At 35.2% G+C, this 24,278-nt stretch overlaps 1 protein-coding gene and 1 non-coding gene across 2 annotated transcripts in view; both read left to right on the top strand.

Annotated features, from left to right (window-relative positions):
• The window catches only part of LOC100369945 (uncharacterized), a 130,016-nt gene that overhangs the window by 36,288 nt on the left and 69,450 nt on the right, over window positions 1-24,278 (top strand). The gene's annotated exons all lie outside the window — the stretch shown is intronic.
• Window positions 4,510-24,278, top strand: part of LOC102801232 (sucrase-isomaltase, intestinal-like) — a 31,120-nt gene continuing 11,351 nt past the window's right edge. The window contains exons 1-8 of the mRNA XM_085502268.1: window positions 4,510-5,063; window positions 9,809-9,954; window positions 10,296-10,468; window positions 11,422-11,511; window positions 11,660-11,772; window positions 12,034-12,159; window positions 12,300-12,431; window positions 14,487-14,600. Of these exons, the coding sequence (XP_085358394.1) occupies window positions 4,635-5,063; window positions 9,809-9,954; window positions 10,296-10,468; window positions 11,422-11,511; window positions 11,660-11,772; window positions 12,034-12,159; window positions 12,300-12,431; window positions 14,487-14,600 (1,323 nt within the window). The 5' untranslated portion in view covers window positions 4,510-4,634. The remainder of the gene's footprint in view (window positions 5,064-9,808; window positions 9,955-10,295; window positions 10,469-11,421; window positions 11,512-11,659; window positions 11,773-12,033; window positions 12,160-12,299; window positions 12,432-14,486; window positions 14,601-24,278) is intronic.

The following is a 24,278-nucleotide window of genomic DNA, read 5'->3' as shown; positions in this document are numbered from 1 at the left end:
TGATCAATTTATATGTATATATGTTGCCTGACATGATATATGAACCGAAATATCTTGTCATTATATATTGTCATGATTTCAATGATGATTGTTATACCATAGCAACTTTGAACCACCCTGATCATTGTTTGTATATTTTTAAATGTCGTGTTTTCTCTTTTGTATGCAATAATTGCAATTTTTACTTGGTGTGTACTAGAGATGCGCTACTAATATAGTAAACAATATTCCTTATTAGTACCTCGTGCAACCAATACTCTCAGCTCACGGCCGGAGTCTTTTTTATTAAGGCTGTTTTTTGGTTATTAGAGAGATGAACAATGCGACTTACTTTGATTTGTGTAACAGTTTTAAGTTGTAACCAAATTTCATTTGTATCTTCAATATATTCAACTTTAATTCATGCATTGGAGAACAATGTGTAATCGTTCTGCATCAATAATTTGTACTTAAGTTTTTAAAATACTCAACGTAAATTTTGCATATTAGTGTGCATAATGTGTGCATAATTTGACACGTATTGGTTTTAAATGCATGGTCAGATTTCATTCAAACTTGGAAATGACGTATTCCACAGTGAACCTCTGCATGTCAGTTTGTTCCGGGATTTGACTGGCAATGTTTGTTTGCTATAGTTCAAATAAGTCTGACATTGTGAAATTCTTTCGTTTTTTTTTGGAAGAGGAAAACTGATTTTGACAAGATATTTCAGAAATTTATATTAAAAATAACTGTATAGATTTTATTCAAACACATTTTGTGGTTTGATTTGAATGAATAATTAGTGTTGATTATTTGTGTTCACATATTGCTTAAAACATTTAATCGTTATGTCAGTGTATTAATATTATAATAAATTTATAATATAACATGTAAATGTAACACAAATATCTAGAAGATCATCATTCCTAACTACTTACTATTTTGAATTGTTTTTGAGTTTGAATTGTACTGTACTAGTCTAGAAGAATTAATGAAATAGACTAAACTAGTTGAATATTATTACTGAATTTATTATTGTTTTAACATATATTTTAGTGTGTTACCAAACCTTTTATCTGAATTTTACCAGAATCCTCTTAACTAATTCACCAGTAAGGTAAAAGGTAAAATCTACTTACATAAATAATATAATTGCATACAGTTAAATGTTAGTTTCCTTCATTGAAGTTACAAATTATCTGTTAATTTCAAAAATATAAATTGTAGAGAGCATTGTTCACTCTCCACTCAGACAATATTAACCTCTTATTGATCCCCAAGCATAATCATAACCTGAATGGTTCGTAATGAATGTGTATAGTTATTAAAATAAATAGGATGTTTTTTGTTGTTCGAGATTCAGCTTGTGTATTTCTATCTAGTAATTGTGGGGGCGTTTTAAGTACGTCGTTTGTGCGAGTTTGAATCTCGTGTTGTCTGCTATGTCAATGTTCGTTTGCTTGTAATGATATTCATAATATACATAAACTTACATTGGCCAGTTGAACAAACCTTCACTTAGCGCATACAGCAATGTATATGTACTTAAAGGGCGGCAGCCGTCGCGCCGCGTCCTGTTCGATATGGCACTCAAAGCGACGTATACAACGCGTGAAATTCGAACACTCGCTGCGTGACGACCACCGCGCTTTAAAGAAGTATATTCTCAATGCAGTGTGCATTAAAATTTCATGTAATCAAATAAACAAATTTCACACGTGTCTAGCACGGGACGCCGAATGAGTTGTGGCGCGACGATTGTCTAAGCACGGTTACTAAAAAAAGTAGTAACCGTGGTCTAGGCAAGGACATTTTCTCCAGATTACATGACGTAATGCTAGGTTGTTTGCTCTACATGTAGCACTGCCATATGTATTTGAGTCGTAGTACATGGTTAATGAAAACAATACGATCAAGTTGAAAACTTTCAGATGTATTTCACTTGGTCAATAGAAACTTCCTGTTTCCGTTTTAAATTTGAAGTTTATGAATGATCATAAAGATGAAAGGAACGATTTGGATGTGCTGAAAGTATGGTCAGCTAAATATTTGCAATTATATAATAATTTCTAAATTACTCTCGTTTAATTCCTTCGGAATTAAATTACCCGGCACCAAATTAAAAGACACAAATTTGCGCCTAAGTGGACAGGTGACTTGAACGTCAACGTAACGTGCAAGTGAAAATTGTTGTTGTACTGATTGAAAACATATCAACGTAAATATCATTCAAATAACAATGAACAAATTAGAGTGACGTTTTAACGATCAACAATTTCACTTGAAGAAAACTGGCGTGAAATTATCAGACCATTTTTTTTAAATTTCACTGACATCCCAACAGACTTACCATCAGTATAAGCGCCCTCACATTACTGGCAAGATTCGGGCTTATGATGATTGACATTTCTAATATGTTTCAACGAATCAGAACACAGGCTATTATGAGTTTAAAGAAAACCAAGATACTATAGTTGTAATTGTCTCGCCATTAATGAAATGAAAGAACAGGTCCAGAAAATGAACATTAGATAAGTAAAAATAGGCACGTGCGATGTCCGGTTTTTCGTGTTCACCCCTCGTTTACGCAATTTATATTTATTTTTCAAGAATTTTTCATCAGAATCGCAACATGCAACAGACTGCAAGCAAGTCTAAGCGCGCCACTGTTATGACGTTAATGCATGAATAACACAAGGGGCTGTATTGACTGATCACATGAAAGATATCCTTCATATATAATTGCAGACCTGAGGTTAAATATCCAAAAGTCATTTAAAACGACCTATGATTCATCTTTGTCAAACTGAAGGACGAACTGTGAATGATTCATGGATACCTGTATCATTGGTCATTGTCCTGTAAGTTTCTATTTACCTATTCAACCACCAAATAAATGTAAATATCGCCCACTGATGAACTCCTCACGAATGTCGTAATGAGATACAGAATACTACGTCATTGACAGTCACCGCAGGTGTGGTTGTTGATTTCAAGCCGACCTTGCTTGTTGTTTATGCCGCTGTGTGACGCAGTCAAATCATTAATGCAATACAGGTTTTGACTATCTTTTGACACATTAAGACATAGAATGTGTGTTTTTTTTTTGTGAAATATTGCATTTCAATTCATTAGCTAAACCTCCAAGGTGTCGATATAAGGCAGAGGTCAAGTTCATGCGTACTTATACATCATCGCCAAGACTAATATTTGCTCACTACTGATGTTCTGTGTAGTTTAGTTGCAGTTCTTCATCTAAGTATAATAGTGTGAATCGTTTAATTAAGCTATATCACCTGAGCTGGGGATATGATAACTCCTGAAACGATGTCATAATTTCTCTTACAGAAAGAAACTTGATTAATGTTTTAAGTGGAATTATGTGTTTATTAATATCTTCCACCAAAACTCTGTGGCTGCCTGCTTCTATGTTATATAGAGTTCACAGGGGTCGACTAAAGTTACTCCGTTTTCTCAATAACTGCATTGTTTGCCTAGTAACACTGTGTGATTTGCCACTTTTCCTCTTTGTAATGTACGCGATAGAAAAATATATAGGGAGTCGCCTCAAACTAGTCAAAAAGTTTATGAATAACATTTTGATATAAAGAGGTAATGGCATGAGTGATCCTACAATTTATTGAACTAATGCAACAATTTCCATCTCTCCAAAACCTTGGAAATGAACATATGAAAATTGTTGCGATAGTTTAATAAATCTGATATTGCTGGGTCAAAAAGTCACAGAAACATTAGTAATTAGTAATTATGGAGTTAATTCAACCAGATGGATTTGGATGGATGTGAAATGTTCATTCTGCTTAAGTGAATCAATAAGATTAGATACAGGGATTTTTATAGCATTGTCTGGAGATATCAACAATTATTAAACTGAGTAAACTACTGGATATGGACAATATAAATATATCACTTATAAATATCGTTAAATATCATAATTATTTTTACAACATTGCCCACGTTTGTTTTACGCGTTACGTAATAAAATATTAATTACACGTCTTAAGATTCAGGGGGCAGGTGTAGGGTACGGTAAAGAAATAAAAAAATGCAGTAAGTAGTGCTTTATACTCCCCCCCCCCAAACCCTAATACTAAATTTACATGTTTTGACGTCATTGTCGCCATTTTGCATTCAACGCAATCCCAAAAAATTGTCAATAATTAATTCAACAACGTAACATTATTCATGAATAGTTGATTTCGTATTTCGAAGTTTATTCATCGAGGAAAAATATTTACTAAGTTTGTCACTACGCACCAACGCCCTGTATTCACATGATTCATATCAGAATTGATATTATAATATAATATTGATTTGCCCTAGCGTTATCGCGCAATGCGCATTACATATTTGCATACTCCTGTTGCTGTTTACAATTCACATTTCACAAGGTTTTGCTTATCTCGAATTCGGCGAATGAATTAACTCATGATCACATGACACATGACACATATCGGGCATTCTCTATAAAACCTTCGCATCTGATAAACGTTTGTGATAGTGCGGCGGTCGTAAATCTGGACTTTTGTTGACCAATATATTGTTGTTAGTAACATATGAGTGCAGTTCGTCACAATCGTTCGGTACATACGTGCGGGATAAGGTGACACTTAGCAACTTCCATCGCCAACATGAGTACGAGGACGGCTATCGTGGTGACGGCTATTGTCACGGCAATCATCGTTACAGCTATCGTCGTCCCGTTAACATATTTTTTACATCCAGACTACGAATCGTCAGATTCAGACTCGTCAGAAGTAACTACAGAACTGCCGGAAAACGAACGATTTGACTGTTACCCTGAAGATGGTGTCACGAAAGATAGTTGTGAAGAAAGAGGGTGCATTTATGACGACTCCGTTGGGAACGGAGATACGGTTCCATATTGCTATTATCCGCCTGGATATGGGGCCTATAAAATGAGCGGGAGTGTGGAAGACATGGCATGGGGTTATCGCGTTACTCTGGTTCGTATGGATGTACCATCTATGTATGGAAAAGACGAACAAACTGTCATTTTAGACCTAGAATACCAGACCGACAATAGACTTCGATTTAAGGTAAGACCTTTCATAGTTTTGCGAGATTATTTGTTATGTTTATTCAATTTAAAGCGCGGTGGTCGTCGCGTCGGTCATGTTCGATATGGGACTCATAGCGACGTATACAACGCGTGTAAAATACATTGTTTATTTAGATGAAATTCGAACACGCGCTGCGCGACGAGCACCGCGCTTTAAAGTTTCTGTTCTATCACATCACAAGGTCAGGATGGCGAGACAATAAGAATAGCAAGATGTCATTTATTTGCAGGACAACTTGACCGCGTCATTATTTGTTGTTGCCATGCAACAGTAAACTGTGCTGAGGATCAGATTTTGAATTAGTGTCGAATACAGTTCCGGGCAGTGTTATGTCAGTGATTGTAGGTGTCACGACATGATATTGTGTCCAAATGTTTTATTCCGTGTCTGTCGACAGTTGGTGTCCGTTATGCAAGTCGAGGTTCGAGCTCGCGACCAACCACGGCACTTTGCGCCTTGACGTATGGTATAAGGACAATAGTACAATACTATTTATCGTACCACTGTGTGTAGTATTTCAGTTACGAGCTCACTTTGGGACCTATTTTGCATACATTTGATATTAGAATTCATATCAGCATACATTTTCAACCTGCATTAGGTGTTTATAAGATCAATATAGGGTTGTTGTTTCTTAGTTCCACATCGACACTTTAATTTTATGTGACCTTAGCGTACTTAAACTGTACAAAGCACTGCGTCAGACTCTGTGTCTGTGATATTATTTATTATCGATTTGTACTATTTATATAAAGATAATTCATCTCATTTCAGTGCGTCATATCATCCTGTATATCATGTCAGTTCCGTGTAATAAAGCGGTGTGATTATCTCTAAAGAATATGTGATTGAAATCTCGGTAATCTAGATTGATCCGAGCAAGCAGTTTCCGCTGTTGACATAATGGCCGACAATCACAAACTATGCCAACTATGCCAACTTTTCCACTTGTTTGTCGTTTTACACAATATTTCTTGAATAATTACATAAATTCGAACAGCATAGACCAGGAATACTAGGGAAGGATTCATCCGTTGAGAAAATTTACCAGACTAACTTATTTTGTTCAATTTGGTGATATGCTGATTACGACAATGCATGTTATGCAGGCGTTTACGGGTTCATTAAGTTACATTTTCAGTTTAAAGCCTCGTTTTTGTCAATTTATTGTGCAACACTTCGCGTAATTATCTCAGAGGACATGTAGAATGTTAGTGCTCGGCAAACAGTGAAATATGTTGTTTCACAAATGTATACAAGATTCTCAAATATGTGTATCTTAATATGTATATAATATATTATGTATATTGTAAAGGTTTCCAAGGGCGGAGACTGACTAAGTATAAGTAATATTTTTATTAGATATTTCAATATTTTCGGAATCAGTGTCCTCCATATTTACGAAAAAAATAGTTGGTCTTACAAATTGTCGTTACTCTTCAACTAGTCTATGGTGCATCTTTATGGCTATTTATTGTTATGTTGTACTTTGAGTTCACTCGTAAAGATAATGCCACATTTGCGTAATAATTCCAAACAGGTTAACTTGACTACGATAGGTTGCAGGTCTATGGGGCAGCTTTTTACGCAATGGACAGTTCCATTCATTACTTGTTTATTACGATATTAACTAAAAAGAACGCCTTAGAATAATTTACATAATTAAGATCTAATGAAATGACTGAGCAAATGAAATTATAGTCTCAAAATTGACCAGAAACATCTTCCATTCATTAGTTGTTCACTTTACGATAATTTGACAAAAGCGAGGCTGCACGTTGTATATCCCTGAACGCATGTATAACATATATTTCCGGTACTATCAAATTTACCAGAAAAAGTTGGTTAGGCATATTCCCTCTAATAGATGACCCCCCTCACCAAATAACAGTTCAACGAAAAAAGTGAAATCGGCGCCAAACGCACCCATAAACACCTAAATATTCGAAATCGGAACTCTCAAATCGACCGGGAAAATTGAGTCAGACATATTTTACTTATTAACCCTAAAATATATAGTAGACACACCTGTAAACGCATGTATCACGTGTATTACATACAAATGGTTTATTACCGGTCGTTTGTGTGATATTAAGACACATAAATTTCAAACCTCATTTTAATTTGTCCCAACCTCACAAAAAAATGTTTCACCAATGTTTAGTGGCAATTTTGCCGAATTTTGAAAAAAAAAACACGTTTACATCGTGACAATTGTCTTCAAAAGCAGTAATTAATATAATAAATGCATTTTTGATATTGTAAATATAATTATAGATCCAATTGTGTTAGTTGTTAACTTTTCGAGGCTGCGAAACGAATATGTATGAATAAACAGGATATTAAATTCGTGGCCATACAAAATCAGATTGATTAACCCCGTGGAATAATTTTCTCATTTGTTTCTCTCCAAAAAATCGGAATAAATTAAAATAACTATCCATAAAATATCCTTTATATACTAAATAGTACACCCTTTACACACAATTATTGAATTTGATAATTTATTATTGTGCTTTGAATCCGTGGTGAATGATGAACCAAACAAGTTCAGAAACAGTTTTTGTTCAATTTAAAATATTTTAATTTGGTCTTTTTTCGTATATTCAATGTCAAATAAATTGTTTTATTTGGTATCCCACCATGGTAAATTATTATTCAACCATGATAAATGACGGCCAATGGTATCAGGGTTCTGATGATTTAACTACATGTAGTATTTTCTTAGTTTTAACCATTTCTCAGACTCGATTTTAAGGTTTAAACACATTATACCGAATGCACCATTTTTAGTTAATTTGCGTAAACTTTACGATTACATAAAATTGATAATGATATTCGGGGTTATATTTTTCGTTTATTGAAGTGCGCCACCGTGCGGTCGCTGACAATTTGATCTTGTTTTTTTTTTCAATTTCTCGGCGAAGCATGTTACAGTGCCCTAAACACGTGTCAACATAATCTATGAATTCCTGACATTTTGTTCACCGTTTTTTGTGTAGTTATCAGGATAATTTGCATAACAGTATGAATATGTTTCAAATTTCTAGGTAGAGGGGGTTTGTTGAGTTGGTGAAACGCATTAACGGTAACGAAATCCCCTTACTTGCAGCAACGTTACAAAAAATAATGGCAGCGTTCGCGCGATTTTATTTAAGTGAGTATATTCAAAGCTTGCTTTCTAAACTAACATACAGTTTTAAATTAGTATATCTGTAAGGGAGGGAATATTTTTATGCATATTTTCGGGTAAATTCGATTAACATGATGTATCGTTGTAGATTGTACAAATGTAAATATACAATGTTTACTAAGCATAGAAAAACATAGCAGGCAATAAATGTACAAGAACACAGCAAAACTATAAATATCATATAATACATTGACAGAAGTGTGAGGTGTAAAGAAAGTGTTGTATTCAGATATATGTTTGTATTTCGTTGGGGTGTTCGTGCAGTTTATGCATTCTTTACTTGCTGTTTACGTGACTTTATAAAGATAGAACAACGATAGAACAACTCCAATGTTCACCAGTATTTTCAATCTTTAACTTAAACCATATGACCTGTATTAGCCAATCGGATTATGCACCCTCGATCACGCGATCTATGCAGCTCAGATCTCCAAGATGCAGGTTTTACCAGCGGTTGTCGTCACTGCTTTGAGCACGGCTATTATTGTCACCACTATTGTCGTTCCAATCACCTACTATACTTCCCAGACCTCAGAGGACGCGGGCGTTAGTGGTTCTAATGCAATAGTTAACTATGTTCCGATAAATGAAAGAGTTGACTGTCACCCAGATGACGGTGCCAACGAAGCGTCGTGTACTGCCCGGGGCTGCGTGTGGGACGACACGGTTGGCAGCAACGGTCCTCCATATTGCTACTACCCCGCAGATTACGGGGCATATAGAATGGTGGGACCTGTGGTAAACATGACCTGGGGTCACCGTGTTCGACTACAGCGTATGGATCAACCAACGATGTTTGGCAAGGATATCATGGAATTAATATTAGATTTAGAATATCAAACTGATAACAGATTACACTTTAAGGTAGAATGTTACCAACCCCATTGTTATATGTTAAGTTATTGTAGTCTCTCTTTACATGATTCGTTATCATGGCGGTCATCATTATTATCTCTATGTAAAGACCATGAAACCAATGTCCAATATGTGGCTGACTGATATATACGTTTACAATAGATTTTTTTTAAGATAGATAATACTGCATAAAAGACGTGGTTGTAATCGCGCGTCTTGCTAATAGAAAACAATGTTTCTTTTAAAAAGTTCATCATAAGAAATTAACTTCTTTTCGGGACTGCCTGATTGCTCGAGTAAATATGGACGGTTTGCAACAGAGAAACTACGGATTCACAAGTAAACCGGACAGTTAGCAATCAAAGTAACTGACCGATTTTTGATACTCGTTCCGTCATTTTACTCACAACCGTTTCTGCTGTTGATGGTTCCCAAATTTAATTTGTCACGTGTTCCGAGAAGAGTGCTCCAATCTTATTACATGGGTCATATTATATAGTGCATAGTAATACTGATGTCAACTTGAAAATTACACTGTATTTGTTTAGTTTTACAGTTATTGAATCTAATGTCATTTCTCAATAGTGGGAATACATTATAGTGCATACTAATATTGATCTCAATATATTGTTATGGATTACTTTTAACCATGGTCCGTTTTCCCACCCTTCAGTATTACAGTCAGTTAAATCCAAGATTTGAAGTGCCGCTGGAAATGCCTGCAGCTACCGTCAAGACAAGTAACCCTAAGTATGACGTACAATTTGTGGCAGAACCGTTTTCAATGGCCATAGTACGAGTAGATACCGGTGTTACACTGTGAGTATACGCACCGTATCCGAATATTATCGCACTGCGAGCAGCGGAAAATTATACCATAGGTTGGTAGGGTTGAGTTAGAAATATAAACAGACAGTCTGACAGAAAAATTGTTATTGCCATAAAATGAGACACGTTCAATCAACAAAATTTCAGAATAACTATTACCCGTCTGTATGTGAAATATACTATATACGCGATTCACACAGAATGAATCCATTGAATTCGTGTATTTAATTTACCTTGTGGTGGCGCCCTTTAACGTCGACTGTGGACGCCACATTCAGAGTTTTTTTATTACTATACATGTAGTAATATGCGTTCATCATTTATATCTTTAGATGGAACACATCAGTTGGAGGGTTCACATATAGCGACCAGTTCCTTTCCCTGTCAACCCGACTACCTTCCAATTATATTTATGGATTCGGTGAGCACGAACACCAGTCATTTCACCACGACTTGAACTGGTTGACATGGGGAATGTTTTCAAGAGATCAACCACCAGCGGTGAGTATTTATGTACCTATACCAGTGTTTGCTACCAGGCGACGAGCGTTATAATTAACACATTGTAGCCCTTTTTCGCAAATGGCCGCCGAGAAGTCATTGAGAGCGAGAAAGTCACTTGTTGTTGGCACCCAAATCGTACCCCATTGTCTACCGCCATCGCGTCTTTTGCTCTAAATACCACATGGTAAGAAGAATAGTGTGCAATATTGGTGGAGAAGTGAACACTATTTAGGGGACAGAAACAATTCTCGTAGCTTTCACGCTTTCAACGAGATCTTGGCGGTCATTTGTAAATATGGTCTATTAAGTTGTTGTTTCCCAATATGTCTCCATCCACAGACGTGTCAAATGGGGGAGAGGAAGCTATTTTTGCAATAATTCTCTTCTGTTACGTTTACAGAAATACTGCTAAACAGTGCATTTATAAACTCAAACCAAATTAAATCCTTGTTTATATTATATTGATTAATCAGTCTCAGAATGAAAATGGTCGCCGAGTATATAATAAGAAGTGCAATTGTCCAAATGTTGAGCGAAATATCTAGAGCACATTATTTCTAGTACTGTAAATTTATTTTCACTGGACTTTAATTTTACTATTGTGATGCTTTGGGCAATTTCACTGGACATTAGGTTCACGATGTGGCAGGGGAAACTTGTTATTTTATATGCTCACGGGGATTTAATTTAGCGGATTTTACTTTTAGGCAAAAATAGCAAAATTAAAATCCAGCGAATAAATGTTTTCACAGTAATTTTCAGCTTGACATTTTCTAGAAATTTGTGAAAACTCACAAATGTCTCCCGGGCCTTTTATTCCTTTACAAAATGACCACCAGAGCAAATAGTTCGTACTACGCTTGCTTGTCTCAATAATACAATGACGCCCCATCACTGTTACATGAAGGTAAAAGTAAAGTAAAATGTCGTGTTTTTATTAATTTCAGTATCTAGGCAACCTGTACGGAGTTCACCCCTTCTATATGTCATTAGAAGAAGACCACAACGCCCACGGTGTATTTCTACTAAACAGCAATGCTATGGGTAATGTATTCCTTTAAATGAGAAACTCGATATCCTTGTTACCATGGTAACGCAATATTTTTGTATTGCATATAATATTTTTGTATACATTCTAATCATTAAATTGTGTACGTCGTGTTCTTACTGGCATACTCTTTTTCACGTCTAGACATAACAGTCCAACCCTTACCAGCGCTGACATACAGAACGATTGGCGGCGTCCTGGACTTCTGGATGTTTCTCGGACCCACAGTTGGAGACGTAGTTTCGCAATATACCGAGGTAAGGTTTACTGACTAATGTGTCAAATTTATTTGTGGTGAACGGTAATATACTAGTATAGTAAGGATCTTTCTAGATGCTTCCAACTCCGGGCGTGCGTTGCTGTACGTACGTTGAACCCACGTGCACCGGTGATGTTATTCACATGTCACGGGATGATGAACATCACTCAAATCACAGAGTGATCATTTTGAGTTACTGAGAACTCGCAACCCCACGACTTTTCTACGTATTCTTACTACTTATACTTATTTGTATTAGGCAATTGGTCGACCATACATGCCGCCGTATTGGTCATTGGGTTTCCAGCTGAGTCGCTATGGTTACAACAGTCTGGATAGAGTTAAAGAAGTAGTAGCAGGAATGAGATATTATGATATCCCACATGTAAGTATCGAATGACGTCATACATGGATATTGCGTCACCTATTCGAACCTATTCGTTCTGTGATACCAATCATTGGCTTCATGGCTGTAATTTAATTGAGAAAAGTTTGTAATTAACACCCATCTACTCCCAATATTAGGACGTCCAATACGGGGACATCGACTACATGGAGAGACAATTAGATTTCACCTATGACTTAGAAACATATGATGGTTTACCGGAATTCGTTGACGCATTGAAGCTAACTGGTACCCGTTATATCACGATTCTAGTAAGTACCGAGTTAGATTTTACATTAGATTTATCAAAATGAAACTAAAACCATGTGCATTGGACACGATATTGTGAAATGAGCGAATGACATATGCACATAGCATATGTCACATGTCACATGTCTCGATATTAGCGTTTGTCACGAATATAAGGTTTTAGCAAAATAAATATAACGTAATAATAGAACGGTTCAAATGCATGCAGGCGTCGCGCGCCGTGTATTTTGAACAGCATATTCGAACGCAGGGTCCGTCAAGTCCCGGTTTAGTGGCTCGTGACCAGAACAGAATTCAACAGAAATGTGCCGCCATAGAGTTTTGCAATTTAACTGCTGCATTTATTTATAAGGTATCCTCGGGGGCGGAGCTACGTCACGAACGTTCTACGTTGCTAAGACGCGCACCACTGTACCATGTATTTCTATGGGCTCTGTGTGCGCTGCTGTGGAACGACGGTGGAGCCGGTGAACTTTGCAGTAATCCCGAACAACCAAATTCATATATGTTACACACGTAGGGCTAATCTTGTTACACTGTTCAGGGGACTCTCAACAACCATCGCAAAGTACCGTTTTCTGCGAGTTTTTGGTCTTTGTTTTCACCGCGAGGGTTGCCAGGCGGTAGAAAATGCCCGGATGTCCGCCCCCGAGGATTCTAACACATTAAGCAAATATTTCATATTTTTTCTCAGTTCTGTGCGTAATATTTTGTATATGCCAACTAGCTTCCATGTACTAATGTTTATGTGCCGGTGAACTGCCGGCTTACGCTGAGAAATCTCCGTCGACATACAAAAATTATCCAAACGATGAAACATCGTAAATATATGAATAGTTTTATACTTTTTTTAAAGTATATTTTTTGTATACCACACGTGTGGTACAACATTGTCGATTTGTTGATAATAGCTGTAAACATGGCCGTGTAAACTCCGGTACCAGATCACTCAAATGTGCTGAATCAGTAAGAGAAATTTGTGAAATGCTTATCACCTCAGTGCGAAGTCACCTCGGTGATAACGTGTCTACGTATACGACAATTCTCAATATTTATTCACGGTAAACATACAAATTTGTCAAGTGTTCATGTCAGGTAATCTAATCTGTTCTAAAACGTAATGTGGACATTACCCCGGGCATTTGAGTTATTGTAGTATGCCACCATTATCAGCAGAACGGGGTAGGTAAATAGTCAGCAAAATTCGGTCAGCAAAATTTTTTGGGTCAGCAGATTTTCGCTCACAAAAATCAAGTAAGGACTTTTTGTCGTAAATGGTGGGCATAATTTTCTCTTGAAACAGATAAGCGTCTATATATTGAACCAAATAAAGATGAGTATTAGAGTGACACTAAAATACGTATAGAGATATGTATATTGAAGAAAAAAAACCCCACAAATTTCTGGTTACATGTGTACGTGAAAAGAGTGGCCCTTAATTTCAAATGTCCACCCTTAATCTGTTTCAAGAAAACTTTTTGCCAATTGATGACGACAAGGATCTCCTTGGTGAGCAAAATATTACTATTATTATCATTACTAATATTATTATTATTTTCTCACCTAATTTGGCTAACCATATTTTCTCACTATTTTTCTTACTTTCAGCAGCACACACTACTAAATAATAATGTAGCGACACTGTTTTTCTTATTTTTTTTTTTTTTTATTTTTATTTTTTTTTTAGGATTAATTAATACTAAAACAGAAAAATATAAGTTCAACATTTAACATTTATTAAATAATACTTTAGAAAACATGCATTAAAGCTTGTTTGGGTCAACAAAACTTTTGGCGAAAAAAAACCGCGAGGCGCAGGTTTCAAACTGACGAAAAGCAAAACTTGTTTGTTTTTGTTTTGTTTTGCCTAAGTGGTTGATATGGCGTAGGCACTATTTTCTATTTTGTGGCTACATTGAAGTTCTTTCGTTTATACATTTTGAATACCACTTTATATAACGATTGCACCTGGCTAATAACGCATCTATGCCACGTAATACATTTGACATTCACACACGATGAGGGCGGTGTCACAGTGTATCGTTTATTTACTTCAGGATCCTGCTATCAGTGTCAATGAAACCGTAGGTACATACCCAGCGTACGACAATGGAACAGCTATTGGCGTATTTATCACAGAGTCGGATGGAAAGACGGAACTATTGGGCAAGGTAAGACAGTAGTTTAAGTTACATTATAGGTACGACCATGAGGGCGCTGTTCATACTCGGATGCGATGACGTAATACGGGGTGGGATGACGTCACAATGGGAGGCTGTGCATAGCTTAGCATAAATAATGACGTCACAATGGGAATTCGTGCATAAATTAGCATAAATGAGGACCAATGCCGTAAAGGGGATAATTTGAATGAGGATGACGTCACAATGGGATATTTTAATACATTTGCATAAATTACCATCAATTTTTTTAATTATTTTGTTTAATTATTTTTAATTATTTTTAATTATTTTTAATTGTTTTTTAATTGGACAGGCGTGGACGAAAGATTTTTCATGAGGATGACGTCACAATGGGATATTGTGAATACATTTGCATACATAAAATTGATGTGAATACGAGGTCGTGTCGAGGTCATCGTGAATACATTTGCATAAATTACCATCATTTTTTTTTAATTATTTTTTTTTTAATTATTTTTAATTATTTTTAATTATTTTTTTTAATTGGACAGGCGTGGACGAAAGATTTTTCAGAATGCGTCATAGAGGGCGCTCTCTCTCACACACACACACACACTAATAAATACACGGCATTTTTGAAAACTAACGGAGTTTATTGCACAAAAGAAGTAAACAAGAATGAAATATTGACATGGAGTATACATTCATGGCGTGGTTGAGTATTTTTTTTAACGCCACGAAAAAAACATATGATGTGAGTAAGGAAAATAGTTGCGTAGCGTATAAATGTTTAGCATGATTAAATATTTCTTAACACCTCGAAAAATACGTACATACATGTAAATGTGCGGCGTTGTTAAATTCATTTTTCACGTCACGAGAAATACGAGTACATAAACGATTCGATTAAATACACGGAAGAGTGAAAAGTCAATAATTATACAGTAAACAGTGAACAATAAAAATAATTCATTCTATATATATATACATATGTTGTTCATCGTTTATATTTTCTTACCTCATATTTGCTTTGTTTTGTTTGAGTAAATTATTTTTAACGACACGAAAAAATACGAGTACATAAACGATTCGATTAAAAACACAGAAAAGGGAAACGTCAATAATAGTAAACAGTGAACAATAAATAATAATTCATTCTATATATACATGTTCATTTTTACATTTCTTACATCCTTTCAATGAGTCAAGCAGTCTGTACATTTTTTTTATTCCATCGCTCCAATCAGAATCGCTCATCTGTCGTAGAAGAAAAAAAGAGAGAGAGAGAATAATATTAAAAACCAATAGTCACCCCGTAAAACTGCGGTAATAAACCCCGCTAAAATGCAAAGTATGCAAAATCGGTTGATCGACGTACAGTTTGTTTTTTTCAAAAATGGTGGACTACGGTACGATGAGTTAAAATATATAATTACCTGATCGTTTCACAGAATAACTTTTGACATACATAATCATCACACGGAATGAGTTTACGGTGTAACGTAGCGATTTTCGTTTTTCCCTTGGCGAAGAAGATATGTCCTCGCCTTCTTGCCGAAGATTCAAAGGTGGTAAACCAAGTTTGACCTTCTGTGAAAGGTCATCTCATGGATATCTACACAACGAGTCATACACGACGTATTGGCTACACATTGCTTGAAATCAAAGTATTTGATGATTGTAGATCCACGTACGAGAAATCTCTTAAATTCTGTGACATGACTACCGTACGAGTCAAAATAGTCTTCGTGGTAAGGTATTTCAGACAGAAAGTGGCCCAATGCGTTCCACCCGCGAATATCAACGGTGTTTGATACGAGCGATGTGTATTATTCCGAAGCACTGTCCGTGAATGCCAGTTTGAACTCAATCACAAGATTAAGTGTGAGCGCATAGGATTATTTATAAATCGTTCGTCATAAATGTTCCTAATGTGAAATAGACCTCCCACGTAGATGATAAACAACAGATGTTGGTGTATTTGTATATTTATGTTATCTAAAACATGAACACTCGCAAACAGCCTGAGGGATAGGGTTTCAAGTTGAAAGCATTACCCCTATACCTGCGTGTATGGGATAATGATAACAGGACTGGAAACACGGGGTCAACTTGATTCGGTCAACGTGAATCAGTATGGTTCTTGTCCATCACCAATTCACTTTTCTGAAAAGGCACACCCCCACAGAGTGTAATGGCATTCCACAGCTACCATCCAAGTGCTACAATTGATTTACTCATTACAGTAGCGTTAATTTGGATTAGCGTTAATTTGGATTAGCGCTTCCTTCTCATCACTTTTCTCATCACAGTACCGTCTTGCGTAGTTATATAGTGTCTTCACATACGCGCTAAAGATTCCTGACCTGACACCATTCAGTTACTCTGATCGTTTTTGTATCATTTTTGAAGGTTTATTTTACAACGACTGGAAAACCGACTGAAAATCAAGACTATTCAGTTCATTCTCTTCACTAATGAAATGGCAGTACTCAGCAAACTATCATTCGTCGTTTTTTAAACATGATTTCGAATATCCACGATTTCGAAATTCTAGAAGAGGCAAGAACGAACGTTACATTTGAATGGTCAAATGACAAGGGGCTGATCCCGCTTGAATGCGCAACAGAATGTATTAAATACAACCATATTCAATATTTCGCTTTTTTAGTGTTGACCCATTTAAACGACAGAACCAGTCTCGAAACACTGAAAGCCATAGCGGATGCTTCAAAAAACGAATTTCTCTTCCAATGGCTCGAAACCAAATTAAATGAAGCACTATGATTCTTCACAAATTACGATGACATCCTTCACAGCCTGGCAAAAGAAATCACTCAACTAACCTCACCACCAGATTCGAATTTCCACGATAAACGATCAACGACGAAAAAAATTAACCATTGAGGTAACAGGCTTCGCTACAGAGAAACAATGGAAGTTACTAGCTCGCCAAATTGAATACTTTGAAACGGGACATCTAGCCGATCATCATCGAGACATCGACTCAGAGACTGTACGCCTCAGCAAAACAACCGATTGATGAATTCGTGGACTCAAATTCTAACAAGAACAATCCTGACATAATACTTAAACTACGCTCCTTGCAAGAACATGTGGACATGAACACGACATTTCTACCCACAAGATGAAGGACATAATTTTAGTATATCTGTTAATTACTTTACGATTGGAAACTGTCGATAGAACACATTTTTATGAATGAATTGGTTTTCCGATTTGAAAATCATTGAGTAGGTATTCATGCATTAATTAATTAATAATGATCAGTCCATTGAATTTGTGTCTCACCCAAAAAAAATCAGAACAGCATTACTAGACATCTCCATATTATCCAAATTTCGAAATTATACATATTTTAATATTAAATTTACTATTTTTTTACCATCAAACTACTGAATCACTGTACATATAATATACTATACGTATACCATTGACAAATTCAGACTCCGCTTATAAATTATACTCGATTATGTTTTTACCAATCATTACCCCGCCCATCATTCATGATTCGATTGACCACGTTCTGAATAATTCGTACACACAGATAAACGGATTTTTGCGATATACATGTACTTCTTGTTTTCACTCCAAAACTTACTGCTTATTTGATCCCTCAATCAAAAGCTGTTTTACTTGGGATTGACCAAGAGTGTATTTCCACGTTAAACTGATGTGACGACATGTCGGTCATCAACGATTTCATAAAGGGTGACTGTCGAAAAGTGGGACACCAATAATTTAAAATAATTAGTTATACTGGAGAGAATGGATGACATTGTTTAATATTATAGAGATGTTGCGTAGTTCGTTCTTTGACGGTAAGCACGTACGCATACCATACACGTTGTATGCTAATTCATGTTAAATAAAATGCGCTAAGTTTTGATTATTCCCAAGATGTACAGAGAGCACTCGCTTATCCATTAGACAGATTCCACTATACAATTACATGTATAATATCCTGACCGCATTGTTTACACTCTCGTAAATCGACTGTTTGACGTGACTGGGGCACCGGTGGACGAGGAATGCGTGCGTGCACATTACATTTCGTCAACACTTTCATTCATAATAGTATCACTTGCAATATGGCGTAATATCAATCGACGATCCTCAAAATACTGTATGTATGTATGCACGTTGTAGTTCGAATGATTAGATATTTCTTTTATTTTGCCATTTTTGTCGATTCTTTCATTATGAACAGTGTTGACTTGCTCTCGAAATAAATACTTTTACACCGATGTTACCGTTTGTAATGTTTATAAGTGTATACGTGAAAGATATTCGCCTTTGAAATAATAATTGAAGACACAACTATATAGTCTTCAAATCAGCTGGGTGTTATTATTGAAGTAACGCACGACGCGTGATATTGTTGTAATGGGGTCTGATCGCGTTCCATAACTCCTGAATAATGCCATGAATCAAATTGTCCTAACAACATGGTAAACACGGGTCAGCAATAAGTAGCTATTTTATCGGTGAGGAAAGATCTGCTTCTTGATTGCGATTATGATTATGTCTAATATAATGTATAATAATCTATTACTCCACGTACACAACTTGAAGTGGGCTTTTCAATTCAACTCACTGCGGCCGTACACAACATGGCTAGTTCCCCCTTCGAAAGAGTGCGTGCGTGTGTTGCAACGCTATCTGTGACCACTGAGCTTTTCAAATATTTACAAAGCACGATGTGATAACTGAGGTGGTAAACTTACCATGATGTCAATATCCAACCATCTAATTTGCACAATAACAATTAAAATTGAAACCGTATTCATGCGTGGGATCTTGGTTGGAAATACAACGAAGTAACAAAAAACCAGCAAAGTGTAACAATAATAAAATCACAAACAAGTGAATGTAAAGCAAAAAAAAAAAAAAAAAAATATTTGGTGTTTGGTTTAGGCATTTGGCATTTTAGGATTTTTTTTTCTTATCGTGCCCTGAATCAGATGTGGACGAATGTTCCTAGCTCAATGATTGTTTTGTCATTTTAACTTTTTAGTATACCTGTTAGGTGTTCATCATCTGTTCTAAAGTTGATTTTATTGTATTTAATATTTTAATCATGATTTTTTTTTTGTTTCTTATTGTATAGATTACAAATGAGAAGATATTTTTTTTCGTTCTCAATTTTCTAGTTGTCACAAACTGAGCAAATTCAGTCTTCAGCTATAAGATTATATACAATAAAGTAACAAAAATAAGCAATGTGTAACAATAATAAAATCACAAACATTTGAATGTAAAGAAAAACAAAATTATTTTGTGGTTGGTTTAGGCATCTGGTATTTTAGTTTTTTTCTTGTCGTAACCTGAAACAGATGTAGACGAATTTTCCTAGCTCAATGATTATTTTGTCATTTTAACTTCTTAGTATATCTGTTAGGTGTTCATCGTCCGTCCTAAAGTTGATTTTATTGTATTTAATATTTTAATCATGATTATTTCGTTCCTCCAAGTATAGATTACAATTGAGAAGTTGTTTTTCGTTCTCAATTTTCTAGTTGTCACAAACTGGGCAAATTTAGTCTTCAGCTATAAAGTTATTATATCTACCCCTTTCCATTTGAAGGGTATGAGCCTTTATTCCGAGTTTCGCTTAGCGCAGCACTATGTTTTAGATTTTTTATTGTGGTGAGATATTTTTTATATGCAAATTCTGTTTTAATTTTCTGTAGGTTCGTAACTTGTTTTTATGATGTGTACTTTTATTTGCATCATGTAATGTTTCTGTGCTATGAATTTCTAAAGGATTGTTCGAATTACCTGTCAATGTTTCAATGATTTTCTTTTTTGTCATCCTGAGATTTATGTGTATTCCAAAATATTTTTTTTCCATAGTCAAATTGTCTAAAATCTGATTCATGTCTTTTACAAGGATATTTTCTCAACTCTAGCAGGCTTGCCAAATTTCTTGGTTTGCTATTTACTTTGATTCATGTCTTTTACCCAGTTGTCTTTTTCCTTTTCGTCAATATGTATTCCAAGTTTGTGAGCTTCGTGAACTAGCGAGTTTGAGTTAGAATTATTTATTTTGATCCAATATTTCAATCTACTTGCTATGTGGGAGGATATTTTCCCAACTCTAGCAGGCTAGCGAAATTTCTTGCTTTGCTATTTAATTTTAGAAGGTATTTGCAGTAATATATTTTCATTTTTTTTTCCATTGGTCTTTTGATTGGAAAAACAAAACAAAAACAAAATGTATACTTTCTATATACTCAATTTCAATTACTCAGTTTTTAATCTATTCTTTTTGATTATTTACTCATTAGTAGATTTCCCCTTCTTTGTGTAATAAACTCCGTTAGTTTTCAAAATGACGTGTATTTATCAGAGTGTGCGTGTGTGTGTGTGTGTGTGTGAGCGCCATCTACGATACATTCTGAAAATCTTTCGTCCACGCCTGTCCAATTAAAAAATAAATAAAACATCCAATTAAAAAATAATAAAAAAAAATTAAATTGATGGTAATTTATGCAAATGTATTCACGATGACCTCGTATTCACATCAATTTTATGTATGCAAATGTATTCACAATATCCCATTGTGACGTCATCCTCATTCAAATGAACCCTTTACATCCATTTATGCTAATTTATGCACGAAATCCCATTGTGACGTCATCATTTATGCCAATCTATGCTTCCACCTCGGTACGACCATGAGGGCGCTGTTCATATTGGGATGCGATGACGTCACAATAGGATTTCGTGCATAAATTAGCATAAATGGATGTAAAGGGTTCATTTGAATGAGGATGACGTCACAATGGGATATTGTGAATACATTTGCATACATAAAATTGATGTGAATACGAGGTCATCGTGAATACATTTGCATAAATTACCATCAATTTAATTTTTTTTTTATTAATTTTTAATTGGATGTTTTATTTATTTTTTAATTGGACAGGCGTGGACGAAAGATTTTCAGAATGTATCGTAGATGGCGCTCACACACACACACACACACACGCACACTCTGATAAATACACGTCATTTTGAAAACTAACGGAGTTTATTACACAAAGAAGGGGAAATCTACTAATGAGTAAATAATCAAAAAGAATAGATTAAAAACTGAGTAATTGAAATTGAGTATATAGAAAGTATACATTTTGTTTTTGTTTTGTTTTTCCAATCAAAAGACCAATGGAAAAAAAAAATGAAAATATATTACTGCAAATACCTTCTAAAATTAAATAGCAAAGCAAGAAATTTCGCTAGCCTGCTAGAGTTGGGAAAATATCCTCCCACATAGCAAGTAGATTGAAATATTGGATCAAAATAAATAATTCTAACTCAAACTCGCTAGTTCACGAAGCTCACAAACTTGGAATACATATTGACGAAAAGGGAAAAGACAACTGGGTAAAAGACATGAATCAAAGTAAATAGCAAACCAAGAAATTTGGCAAGCCTGCTAGAGTTGAGAAAATATCCTTGTAAAAGACATGAATCAGATTTTAGACAATTTGACTATGGAAAAAAAATATTTTGGAATACACATAAATCTCAGGATGACAAAAAAGAAAATCATTGAAACATTGACAGGTAATTCGAACAATCCTTTAGAAATTCATAGCACAGAAACATTACATGATGCAAATAAAAGTACACATCATAAAAACAAGTTACGAACCTACAGAAAATTAAAACAGAATTTGCATATAAAAAATATCTCACCACAATAAAAAATCTAAAACATAGTGCTGCGCTAAGGCGAAACTCGGAATAAAGGCTCATACCCTTCAAATGGAAAGGGGTAGATATAATAACTTTATAGCTGAAGACTAAATTTGCCCAGTTTGTGACAACTAGAAAATTGAGAACGAAAAACAACTTCTCAATTGTAATCTATACTTGGAGGAACGAAATAATCATGATTAAAATATTAAATACAATAAAATCAACTTTAGGACGGACGATGAACACCTAACAGATATACTAAGAAGTTAAAATGACAAAATAATCATTGAGCTAGGAAAATTCGTCTACATCTGTTTCAGGTTACGACAAGAAAAAAACTAAAATACCAGATGCCTAAACCAACCACAAAATAATTTTGTTTTTCTTTACATTCAAATGTTTGTGATTTTATTATTGTTACACATTGCTTATTTTTGTTACTTTATTGTATATAATCTTATAGCTGAAGACTGAATTTGCTCAGTTTGTGACAACTAGAAAATTGAGAACGAAAAGAAATATCTTCTCATTTGTAATCTATACAATAAGAAACAAAAAAAAAATCATGATTAAAATATTAAATACAATAAAATCAACTTTAGAACAGATGATGAACACCTAACAGGTATACTAAAAAGTTAAAATGACAAAACAATCATTGAGCTAGGAACATTCGTCCACATCTGATTCAGGGCACGATAAGAAAAAAAAATCCTAAAATGCCAAATGCCTAAACCAAACACCAAATATTTTTTTTTTTTTTTTTTGCTTTACATTCACTTGTTTGTGATTTTATTATTGTTACACTTTGCTGGTTTTTTGTTACTTCGTTGTATTTCCAACCAAGATCCCACGCATGAATACGGTTTCAATTTTAATTGTTATTGTGCAAATTAGATGGTTGGATATTGACATCATGGTAAGTTTACCACCTCAGTTATCACATCGTGCTTTGTAAATATTTGAAAAGCTCAGTGGTCACAGATAGCGTTGCAACACACGCACGCACTCTTTCGAAGGGGGAACTAGCCATGTTGTGTACGGCCGCAGTGAGTTGAATTGAAAAGCCCACTTCAAGTTGTGTACGTGGAGTAATAGATTATTATACATTATATTAGACATAATCATAATCGCAATCAAGAAGCAGATCTTTCCTCACCGATAAAATAGCTACTTATTGCTGACCCGTGTTTACCATGTTGTTAGGACAATTTGATTCATGGCATTATTCAGGAGTTATGGAACGCGATCAGACCCCATTACAACAATATCACGCGTCGTGCGTTACTTCAATAATAACACCCAGCTGATTTGAAGACTATATAGTTGTGTCTTCAATTATTATTTCAAAGGCGAATATCTTTCACGTATACACTTATAAACATTACAAACGGTAACATCGGTGTAAAAGTATTTATTTCGAGAGCAAGTCAACACTGTTCATAATGAAAGAATCGACAAAAATGGCAAAATAAAAGAAATATCTAATCATTCGAACTACAACGTGCATACATACATACAGTATTTTGAGGATCGTCGATTGATATTACGCCATATTGCAAGTGATACTATTATGAATGAAAGTGTTGACGAAATGTAATGTGCACGCACGCATTCCTCGTCCACCGGTGCCCCAGTCACGTCAAACAGTCGATTTACGAGAGTGTAAACAATGCGGTCAGGATATTATACATGTAATTGTATAGTGGAATCTGTCTAATGGATAAGTGAGTGCTCTCTGTACATCTTGGGAATAATCAAAACTTAGCGCATTTTATTTAACATGAATTAGCATACAACGTGTATGGTATGCGTACGTGCTTACCGTCAAAGAACGAACTACGCAACATCTCTATAATATTAAACAATGTCATCCATTCTCTCCAGTATAACTAATTATTTTAAATTATTGGTGTCCCACTTTTCGACAGTCACCCTTTATGAAATCGTTGATGACCGACATGTCGTCACATCAGT

This window comes from Saccoglossus kowalevskii, chromosome 8 (genome assembly GCF_978046115.1).
Source record: "Saccoglossus kowalevskii chromosome 8, keSacKowa6.1, whole genome shotgun sequence".
Taxonomy (NCBI): Eukaryota; Metazoa; Hemichordata; class Enteropneusta; family Harrimaniidae; genus Saccoglossus; species Saccoglossus kowalevskii.
This window is presented reverse-complemented; position numbering and strand designations above follow the sequence as displayed.